This window comes from Haematobia irritans, chromosome 2 (genome assembly GCF_050003625.1).
Source record: "Haematobia irritans isolate KBUSLIRL chromosome 2, ASM5000362v1, whole genome shotgun sequence".
Lineage (NCBI taxonomy): Eukaryota > Metazoa > Arthropoda > Insecta > Diptera > Muscidae > Haematobia > Haematobia irritans.
Genome location: NC_134398.1, coordinates 145,043,835 through 145,056,109, shown reverse-complemented (window position 1 = coordinate 145,056,109; position 12,275 = coordinate 145,043,835). Strand labels below are relative to the sequence as shown.

The 12,275-nt window shown below is 30.7% G+C and overlaps 1 protein-coding gene across 5 annotated transcripts in view; it reads right to left on the bottom strand.

The window, feature by feature from the left end:
* Positions 1-12,275, bottom strand: part of Btk (tyrosine-protein kinase Btk29A) — a 561,740-nt gene that overhangs the window by 291,151 nt on the left and 258,314 nt on the right. For all 5 annotated transcript variants that reach the window (XM_075296470.1, XM_075296471.1, XM_075296474.1 and 2 more), the window contains exons 3-4: positions 1,371-1,466; positions 1,087-1,219 (exon numbers count right to left, since the gene is read on the bottom strand). In XM_075296470.1, coding sequence (XP_075152585.1) covers positions 1,087-1,219; positions 1,371-1,466 — 229 coding nt within the window. The remainder of the gene's footprint in view (positions 1-1,086; positions 1,220-1,370; positions 1,467-12,275) is intronic.

The following is a 12,275-nucleotide window of genomic DNA, read 5'->3' as shown; positions in this document are numbered from 1 at the left end:
AGTCGAGCAAAATTTGCTCGACTCCACAGCCCTGGTTTGAAGGAAAAAATGAGAGTTCAAAATAGCAAAAATGTCTTTAAAGCCATACGAAGTTTGATTAAAATTTAATTGTATCAATTAGTTTTTTTAATAAAGAAAGAATTTTCGGCTTCAATCACCTTTGGATGATATTTTTTCTGTGTAGGATCACTCGATAAATCATCTTTAAATGTTGACAAAAACCTTTAGACATACTTCACAAAAAGTTGACAGGGGAATATGATGAAAATATTTTTATGATAATTTGACTATTTTCAATGGCTGAAAATTTCAAAATCCTCGGAGTCACTGTACATGACTACGTTAATTCTGTTAGAACAGCAAAACCGTCATCTCTTGCCCCTTAAAGCTTTTTATTGAGGTTCCTAAAGTGGTTGGCTGGCTTCACATTTGTTTGTTCACTTCATGCTCCTTTGTTGGAAAATGTTTGCGGTAATAAATTCAATTTGAATGGCTGGAATTCCTGTAGAGCGGTGTTTATGTTGTAGGCTTTTGTGGGCGGTTTAATAAAATTAATATAACATCAAATTATGTAAATATATATAAAGTAATATCACAAAATAATTGAATTTCTTTAAATTGTTATTTTGAGACTGATGTTAAATTTGGCGAAATTGAATAAAGGTGACTTAAAGTCTTTTATATTGGGTACCGAGTGACTTCAAACCATATTTCTTAAAAAATAATAAGAAATAAAAAAAAAAAATAAAACAACACAAAAAAAAACTTTTGTAGAATCAAATCTGTTGCACCTTTTAACAAAAACCTTTGCGAGTACCATGTGTTCATTTAAAAAATATTAAACAAATAAATAATTAAAAAAAATAATAATCTGAATACATACAACTTCATCAAAAATTCATCTAAAATAAAAATCTCAAATAACATTTGATACGAAGAAAAAAAAAAAACATCATTTCCTTTCAAGTCCTTTCAACATTAATTAGGAAAGGTTTCGCCACAAAGAACACTTGCATCCAAAATAAAAACTGAAACAACATCCCCCAAAAAAAGGCTAAACTAAAATAAAAATCACACAAAACTCACCTTGTCTTATGGCACGTATCCAATCGAGACGTTCTTTTTCACTATTGGCTACCAAATATAAGGTATATTGAGGAACAGTACGCTGTGACTGATCATCAGTAGATTCACAATAGCCTACTTGAAAAGGATAACCCTGAAGAGGAGAAATGAAAAGTAAACAAAAAACATTGAAAAGAAAAAAAAAACAAAAAATTAAATTAAAATCAAATAAACCAAAAATAAAATTGAGATACAAAAGACTGATAACATGGAGAAAAAAAAAACAACAAAAACGGGATACTCACATCCGGTGCAAAAGGATCACCGCCTTCTCCATTCACTGTGGCTGTCTCAACAAGTCTGACACCTTTAACGGGTATACGACCACGTTCTCGACGACGCTGGAATAAAGAGAAATACAAATACAAAATTAGTTTAGTTTGAAGGGTTCAAAAATTCTTATGGAAGAGGGGATCAATTATTCTCTTGCACTCACATTAATATACACAGAAATAAAAATTACCAAAATTTTTTGAAAATCGTTCAAGATATGCCGCACAGTTGTTCTAAACGCAATTAACATTATTTCTTTATGTGGAACCTATGGTGTTACCTTCTAAGTTAGCAAGTTTGCGGGTCTCTAAGTGGGTCCAAGGGCTGACCAATAGGTGTTGAATGTTGGTCATCTCGGGTGTATGAAATTTTTGTTTTAACTATCAAATCCGTAATTATGAACCAATTTCAATTATTTTTGTTCTTACGTGCATGTACAAATAATCGTTATCTTTCGCGAGATATGGTCCCCACAATTTATTATAATTATTTATTTATTTATTTTTTTTTTTTTTTGCAAAATTTGAACAAAGTGGGGTCAGTATCAGGGTTGCCCATTTTGGTCCGATCGGACCAAATATGGTCCAAAAAATTATTAAATTTTAAATTTGGTCCGATGGTCGGACCAAATGGAATTTGGTTGATTTGGGCCATTTTCGTCAAATTTTTAAAATTTCGTCAAATTTTGACAAAATTTTCTGAAGAAATAAATTTTGACAAAAAATTCTATAGAAATAAAATTTTAACAAAAATTTCATAGAAATAAAATTCTGTACAGAAATAAGCTTTAAAAAATTTGTATAGATACAAAATTATGTACAAAATTTTAAAAAGAAATAAAATTTTGCGATAACTTTCTTTAGAAACAAAAAAAATTAGCTAAATTTTCTATAGAAATAAACTGTTGGCTAAATTTTTTATAGAAATAAAATTTTAGCTAAATTTTCTACAGAAATAAAATTTTGGCTAAATTTTCTACAGAAATAAAATTTTGGTACATTTTCTATAAAAATAAAATTTGGACAAAATTTTATATAGAAATAAAATTAGGTCAAAATTTTATATAGAAATCAAATTTTTTATCGAAGTAAAATTTTGGAAAATTTTTCTATAGAAATAAAATTTTGGCTAAATTTTTTATAGAAATAAAATTTTAGATAAATTTTCTACAAAAATAAAATTTTGGCTAAATTTTCTATAAAAATAAAATTTTGGTACATTTTCTATAAAAATAAAATTTGGACAAAATTTTCTATAGAAATAAAATTAGGTCAAAATTTTATATAGAAATAAAATTTTTTAGCGAAGTAAAATTTTGGAAAAATTCTATCTTTTAAATTATATTAATTATATTTGGAAAAATGGTCCGCTGGTACGAAGTTTGGTCCAATTTTGGTCCAAAATAAAAATTTGTTGTGGCAACTCTGGTCAGTATTTTGGACCTAGAAGGTCCGTTTTTAGGCGGATCATTGTTTACTTTTCTTAACTGCATTTCCTAGAATTATACACATTTTAGAAGAAAAAATGTTGTGCCTATTTGTTATATCACAATGGACTGAATAGTCTAAGTGAGCCTGAATCAAATCGGGCTGCCACTTTCACCTTATATGCTTTAGATTAAAAGTTGTAGACTTCACAAATTGGAATTTAAAAGAAAATACCTAATATTGACGAATTGTTTTCGAAAAAGGTGACCTACATTCTTAATGTTGTTACATTTTCTTTTCCACACTGAAAAAAATATTTACGTGATATTAAAGATTACGCAACCTAAATTTTATGATGCGAAATTTACAAATTTCTTTAAAATAAAGAAACTTTAATTAAAATAAAGTTTATAATCTTTGCTTCAAAAGTGTTTTTTATTAAATTTAGGACACAAATTTTGTAAATTTGGGTCCCTCCGTTAATGTCGCATGTCTTTCAAGTAAGGCTAAATTCCCTTAAAGCAAAGAAACGCATTTTTAATTTAAAGAAATTGTCCTCAAATTAACGGAAATACTTTAGATTTAAAAATCAAATAATAAGTTAATTGATACAATTAACTTTTTAATCAAGATAGAAACATTAAGCTAATTCAGCCAATAATTGAAAATTTATAATTCAAAAATTAATTGATACAACTAACTTTATGATAAAACTCAGAAGAAGAAGGATTTTTTTTTTAATTTTTAATTAAAAACAATCAATTTTGATTTTTTTAATTAAAAATGTATTTCAAACAATCATTTGTTAATCCAACTAAAAACTCTAAGCCAATTCAGAAAGTAATTAAAAATAGTTACCTTTTTTAATTAATAAATTAATTGAGTTTTGCAATCAACATCAATTAAATTTTTAATTGAATCAATTAAAAAATTAATTGAAATTTGCTGAAAAAATCAATTAATTTTTTAATCAAGAACTTTTTCTATGCCCAATTAAAACTGTGATTGATACTATCATTTTCGTGATTGAAGACATTTCAATTAAAAAATGAATTGGATCAATTAATTTGGTGATTGAATCAGAAAAAAAATTTGTGTGCAATGAAACGAATTCGTAAATATAACGAATTTTCTGCAAATCAACGTAACGTTTCGTACTATTAACGAATATGTTCATTGTATTAATGAAAATGTTTTGTTATATCAATTTTGTTACCTGACTTTTAATGATCTTTTTTGTGTGTAGGATGGGGGGTATATTAACTCTGTCATTCCGTTTGTACAACATCGAAATATTGCTCTAAGATACCATAAAGTATATTCTGGGTCGTGGTGAAATTCTGAGTCGATCTAAGCGTGTCCGTCCGTCCGTCTGTTAAAATCACGCTAACTTCCGAACGAAATGAGCTATCGACTTGAAACTTGGCACAAGTAGTTGTTATTAATGTAGGTCGGATGGTATTGCAAATGGACCATATCGGTTCACTTTTACGTATAGCCTCCATAAAAACGGATTCCTAGATTTGGCTTGCGGAGCCTCTAAGAGAAGACTGTTTCACCCGATCTGGCTGAAATTTGGTACAAGGTGTTGGTATATGGTCTCTAAGAACCATGCAAAAATTGGTCCATAATTATATATAGCCCCCATAATTATATATAGCCCCCATATAAAGCGATCCCCAGTATTGGCAAAATTTTATATTTCTATAGAAAATTTTGTTAAAATTTTATTTCTATAGATAATTTTGTCAACATTTTATTTCTTTAGGAAATTGTGTCAAAATATAATTTCTATACAAAATTTTGTCAAAAATTTATTTCTATAGAAAATTTTGTCAAAATTTTTTTCTATAGAAAATTTTGTCAGCATTTTATTTCTGTAGAAAATTTTGTCAAAATGTTATTTTTATAGAAAATTTATGAAGCATTTCATCGATCTATATTATATATAGCCCCCAAATAAACCGATCGCCAATCACAGAAAAATCACGATTGCCACTCGAGCCAAAAATAATCTACCAACATTTTATTGCCATAGAAATTTTTGTCAAAATTTTATATTTTTATAGAAAATTTTATTTCTATAGATAATTTTGTCAACATTTTATGTCTTTAGGAAATTTTCTCAAAATATAATTTCTATACAAAATTTTACAAAAATTTATTTCTGTAGAAAATTTTGTCAAAATATTATTTTTTTAGAATATTTATAAAGCATTTCATAATTGGAGAGGAATATTTTGGTCAAGAACTGAATATATACGTTTTTTAATCGACCTTTCTTTTGTCTACTATATATCCCGGATGGACTAACTTACAATTTAGAAGATGATGTTAAGAAGTTTTATAAGATGCCTTGCAATCGGCCGCAACCCAGGTAATTTAATTGTGGATGACCGTATTTAGTAGAAGTTTCTACGCAATCCATGGTTGAGGGTACATAAGATTCGGCCTGGCCGAACTTACAGCCGTATATACTTATTTTAACTGAAATGTCTTCAGTTCATTAGCAAATTTCAATGCTATTGAAATTGATTCAATTAAAAATTTAATTGATGTTGATTGCAAAACTCAATTAATTTTTTCATTAAAAACGTAACTTTTTAATTAAATTTAAAAAATTGATTTCTGAAATAAATTTTTAGTAGAAAATTAAAAAAAAATCCATCACTTTTTTAATTGACTTAGTCTTCCGAGTTTGATTAAAAATTTAATTGTATCAATTAATTTATTAATTGAAACAAGTATATACAGGAGTAAGTTCGGCCGGACCTTGGAAAACTCTTCGTCGTAACGGGTTACTTGATAATATATAGAATTTCAGGGGGTTTGATGACAAATATTCTCCCAAGCAAATCAGTTTATTTGGGTTTTAGAGAAATCGTAAACATATGGTGTATATGATGAAATAACGCCTTGATTTGAAATTTTAATTTTTTAGATTTTTTCCGCCATTATTGGAATGATTACGAGGAATAGCATCTGGGCATTCTACTTTCAGTTTCAAGCATGATCAGTGCGCCTGCTATACACTGAAAGAAGAGTTTTCTTTTCTGAGGAACGAAATTTTATTTAGAGACAATCGTTGAATCGCTTATCAAAAATTTTCCAGAGGAAACTATATTTTTTTGGGTGTACCCTCAAGCAGTTAAATCGGTCTATATCGATGCCTTATCAAATGGACGGTAAAAATAAATGAGAAGCCCAAGGAATTAAATCGGGAGATCTATACCAAAAAATGGGTGGACACACAACATATTCGGCTGACCTATTTGTGTAACATGAACCAATACTCACCATTTTCGTCTCACCTCTTAATGGTCCTCAAATACCTCTAGAATTCCAATTTCAGACAAATTGGATAAAAACTACGGATTCTAGAAGCCCAAGACGTAAAGTCGGGAGATCGGTCTATATGGGGCCTACTCCAAAACATGGATTTTCAGCAAATCATATAGTTTCTAGACGCTCAAGAAATAAAATCGCGAGATCGGTCTATATGGGGCCTACACCAAAACATGGACCGATACACCCCAATTTCGGCACACCTATTTGTGATCTTAAAATACCTCTAGATTTTCAATTTCAAGTAAAACGGATAGAAAATATAGTTTCTAGACGCCCAAAAAGTAAAATCGGGAGATCGGTCTATATGGGGGCTATACCAAAAAATGGACCGATACACCCTCATTTCAGCATACCTATTTGTGATCTTAAAATACTTCTAGATTTAAAATTTCAGGCAAATCGGATAGTAAATACAGTTTCTAGAAGCCCAAGAAATAAAATCGGGAGCTGGGTCTATATGGACCTATATCAAACCATGGACCGATACGGACCATTTTCGACACACCTCTTTATAGTCCTCAAATACCTATAGATTTCCATTTTCAGGCAAATCGGATAGTAAATACAGTTTCTAGAAGCCCAAGAAGTAAAATCTGGAGATCGGTCTACATGGGGGCTATACCAAAACATGGACCGACACACCACATTTTCGACACAAATCTTAGTGGTCCTAAAATACCTCTAGATTTTAAATTTCAGGCAAATCGGATAGAAAATACAGTTTCTAGACGCCCAAGAAGCAAAATCTGAAGATCGGTCTATATGGGGGCTATACCAAACCATGGACCGATAGGCACCATTTTCGGCACACATTTTAATGGTCCTAAAATACCTCTAGATTTCTAATTTCAGGCACATTGGATAAAACGTACGGTTTTTATAAGCCCAAGACGGCAAATCGGGAGGTCGGTTTATATGGGGACTATATCAAAACTTGGACCGATATAGCCCATCTTCGAACTTGACCTGTCTGCAAACAAAAAATCAGTGCCAAATTTCAGGAGGATAGCGCCATTATTGAAGGCTGTAGCGTGATTACAGACAGACGGATTGAATATGGGGTACGTGATTTTTTGGATATATGGTCAAGAAGTTAAACTTTCTCCCTGTCCGAGTTTTTGACAATTAAAAGTTTTCAGATATCTTTGAAACTTTTTTTTTATTTGAAATTTACTGGAAACGATAGAGAGAAGCATCTCCTCCCTGCCCGATTTTTTTTTTTTTTTTGAAAATTGAAAGCATTCTGATTTCCTGCATAACAACTAATACTTAATGTTTTGATATTTGCAGAGGAGAGGAAGCTCCTTCTTATCAGACTTTTTTAAGTAAAAAGCTTAAATTTAAATTTATTGACAGACAGCATAGAGAGTATTTCATTTTCCGTTATATGTTTGGAGAGGCATCTTGCTCCCCCTGCCCGACATTTTAATCATATCATATCAATAACTGAAGATAAGCAAATTAAAACTCATTTTTGGTTCATGAAATTTAATATGTTTTGAGAAAGTTTTTTTGGCTCTAAACAGACATTTTTGCAATTTTGAACACCGAGTCTTTCCTTATGACAAATTAATTTTCTTGAATTTTTCAGAAAATATTTATTTATTTTTGTGAAATCGGCGTGACATCTGCGTTTTTAAAAGAGTTAGGTAAACATTTTCTAAAATTAACCAAAATTTTTTCCCTTGTGGTGGGATCACTGTTTTTTAAATAGGCTTTAAATTTGTTGTTTTTGCATCTTCACTACGATACAAAACTTCATTTAAAATTAGGATATTTTTTCAAAACTTTATTTTAAAGATGTTTCTACTTGAAATATAGCATAATTTCTAGTTGAAGTCGAGTCTGCATTAAACATTTTGGTTGTCGTTAACACGTTTTCAAAGGACTTTTCAAAGGACGTTTCAAAGGACATGAAGAACAAAACTAAAAATACGAATAAATTAGAATTTGTTTCCTAAATTCAAATATGCAAAACTCAAAATTTAAAAGAGCACTGTGTCCTTAAAGTATCCTTACTTCAATTCTCCGCTTCACAGAAAAAAAATCACGAAAAATTTTCCAACTAAAATTTTAATTGACTTTAAAAAAAATTCAATTAAAAATTTAATTGAACCCGCAAATGTTTTAATTGAAACAAAAATCAATCACAAAAATTAATAGTATCAATTAATTTTTTAATTGGTTCAATTAATTTTTTAATTGACCTTCAATTAATTTTTTTAAATTGATACTATCATTTCTGTGATTGAAGACATTTCAATTAAAAAATTAATTGGATCAATTAATTTCGTGATTGAATCAGAATTTTTTTTTGTGTATTCTTTGGTTCGGAATCAATAGCAAAGTCGTTGGTACACACAAAAAAAAATTCTGATTCAATCACGAAATTAATTGATCCAATTAATTTTTTAATTGAAATGTCTTCAATCACAGAAATGATAGTATCAATTAAAAAATTAATTGAAGGTCAATTAAAAAATTAATTGATCCAATTAAAAAATTAATTGATACTATTAATTTTTGTGATTGATTTTTGTTTCAATTAAAAAATTTGTTGATTCAATTAAATTTTTAATTGAATATTTTTTAAAAGTCAATTAAAATTTTAATTGGAAAATTTTTCGTGAAATTTTTTTCTGTGTATAAAGATAAAACCTTTGGAACTATGCATGCTTTTTATACCTTGCGCCATACTGTGGAACACGGTATTATAAGTTAGTGCATATGTTTGCAACACCCAGAAGGAGACGAGATAGACACATAGTGTCTTTGGCAGAAATGCTCAGGGTGGGCTCCTGAGTCGATATAGCCATGTCCGTCTGTCCGTGAACACATTTTTGTAATCAAAATCTAGGTCGCAGTTTTAGTCCAATCGACTTCAAATTTGGCACAAGTATGTGTTTTGGCTCAGGATAGAACCCTATTGATTTTGGAAGAAATCGGTGCAGATTTAGATATAGCTCCCATATATATGTCGTCCGATATGGACTTATATGGCCCCAGAAGGCAGAGTTTTACCCTAATTTGCTTAAAATTTTTGCACAAGAAGAACAATTAGTACAATAGTCAAGTGGGCCAAATTTTATTGAAATCGGTTCAGATTTAGATATAGCTCACATATATATCTTTCGCCCGATATGGACTAATACGGTCCCAGATGCCAGAGTTTGACCCCAATTTGGTTGAAAATTTGCACTAGAAGTACAATTAGTAGTGTAGTCAAGTGTGCCAAATTGTATGGAAATCGGTTCAGATTTAGATATAGCTCCCATATATATCGTTCGCCCGATTTACACTCATATAACCACAGTGGCCAATCTTTTACTCCGATTTAATTGAAATTTTGCAAAAGGGAGTAGAATTAGCATTGTAGCTATGCATGCCAAATTTGGTTGAAATCGGTTCAGATTTGGATATAGCTCCCATATATAGCTTTCACCCGATTTACACTCATATGACCACAGAGGCCAATTTTTTGCTCTGATTTAGTTGAAATTTTGCACAGGGAGTAGAATTAGAATTATAGCTATGCGTGCCAAATTTGGTTGAAATCGGTTCAGATTTAGATATATCTCCCATATATAGCTTTCGACCGATTTACACTCATATGACCACAGAGGCCAATTTTTAACTCCGAATTAGTTGAAATTTTGCACAGGGAGTAGAATTAGCATAGTAGCTATGCGTGCCAAATTTGGTTGAAATCGGTTCAGATTTAGATATATCTTCCATATATAGCTTTCGACCGATTTACACTCATATGACCACAGATGCCAATCTTTTACTCCGAATTAATTGAAATTTTGCACAGGGAGTAGAATTAGCATTGTAGCTATGCGTGCAAAATTTGGTTGAAATCGGTTCAGATTTAGATATAGCTCCCATATATACCTTTCGCCCGATTTACACTCATATGACCACAGAGGACAATTTTTTGCTCCGATTTAGTTGAAATTTTGCACAGGGAGTAGAATTAGCATAGTAGCTATGCGTGCCAAATTTGGTTGAAATCGGTTCAGATTTAGATATATCTTCCATATATAGCTTTCGACCGATTTACACTCATATGACCACAGATGCCAATCTTTTACTCCGAATTAATTGAAATTTTGCACAGGGAGTAGAATTAGCATTGTAGCTATGCGTGCAAAATTTGGTTGAAATCGGTTCAGATTTAGATATAGCTCCCATATATATGTTTTTCTGATTTCGACAAAAATGGTCAAATACCAACATTTTCCTTGAAAAATCGCCACTGCTTAGTCGAAAAATTGTAAAAATAACTCTAATTTTCCTAAACTTCTAATACATATATATCGAGCGATAACTCATAAATAAACTTTTGCGAAGTTTCCTTAAAATTGCTACAGATTTAAATGTTTCCCATATTTTTTACTAAAATTGTGTTCCACACTAGTGCTTTAGCCAACTTAAATTTTGAGTCTATAGATTTTGTAAAATTCTATCAAATTCTGTCCAGATCGAGTGATATTTAAATGTATGTATTTGGGACAAACCTTTATATATAGCACCCAACACATATGACGGATATGATATGGTATCGAAAATTTAGATCTACAAAGTGGTGCAGGGTATAATATAGTCGGCCCCGCCCGACTTTAGACTTTCCTTACTTGTTTTTTTACTAACATTGTGTTCCACCCCAGTGCATTAGTGGACTTAAATTTTGAGTCTATAGATTTTGTAGAAGTGTATCAAATTCTGTCCAGATCGAGTGATATTTAAATGTATGTATTTGGGACAAACCTTTATATATAGCCCCCAACACATTTGACGGAGTGGTTCAGGGTATAATATAGTCGGTCCCGCCGGCTTTATACTTTCCTTACTTGTTTTCAGTGTAGTTTAATTTCTTGAAAGGTACGTTTCTCGCATGCATTTTGTACAGAAACCATCTTTGAGCACACTATGAAGTCAAAAAGAATCATAAATATTAAAATTATATAATTGCTAAGAACATCGATGTTTGGTGACGTAGTTGATAAGCTGTACAATTCACAAATATTTAGACAATATATACAATTTTGTTTTCGGAACAATGACCCCTTATTTGAGTCGTCAGTAAATCATAGACATTTGGAGATAAACCAAACTTCATGACATAGACAAAAGTTTATTCTACATTAAAATAGAATTCAGTTTAATCTTGTTTAAATACGCAACACTCATGGCAGATATTAAAGCTCTGAGTGAAGATTTGCAAAAATTCGCCATAGAAAATTTCAATGAAATTCCCGAAAAAATAACAGAATATTTAAGAAATTTAAAAGAATGGATTCTAGAGCATGCATCTCTTCGAGCACGTATGGATGATCAATTTCTTATACAATTCCTGCGTTACTCCAAATACAACTTTGAAGAGGCCAAGAAAAAACTGGAAGATTTTTATATGTATAAAAAAACATTTCCCGATTGGTTGGGGACAACGGATGTAGATAATCCAATATTTCGAGAGAAATACAATTTCGGGTAAATATTTTTCCAAAAATCCCAAATATGGTTAAAATTTATGAGATGATAGTTTTTGCCATATTTCAGAGCAACCGCAGTTTTACCTATCCCCCTTAATGGATGTGGTCCTCGACTTGTCGTTTATCGCTATAACTATCCAATTGATCGTTACACTTTGGATGAAATCATTGAGACCTGCTTGCTTACCATTGAAACTTTCATTATGAATGATCCATATGCTTGCGTTTTTGGTGTTCTCTATCTCTTGGATATGGCCTTAGCAACTCCAGCCAAAATTGATCAATATACTCATCGAGTTCTAAGAAAACTTGAATTATTTTGTGGTCGATGTATACCCATACATTCAATTGGTTTTTATTTCTTTAATGTACCCAATTGTACTGAGGATTTCTTTTGTAAATATCTGGAATCAATTCCACCTGATTTTAAGCATAATGTAGGTATATTCGATAGCTACACTCAAGGAAAAAACAATACTTTCCTCCGGAATGAATTTTTATACAAATGAAATTCCCCTTTCTATAAGATAATATTAGTAATTTAGCGATTGTTTGGAAAACTTTCTTAAAAAAATATTTAGCGTCAACTGAAAACTTTGCTTGTCTG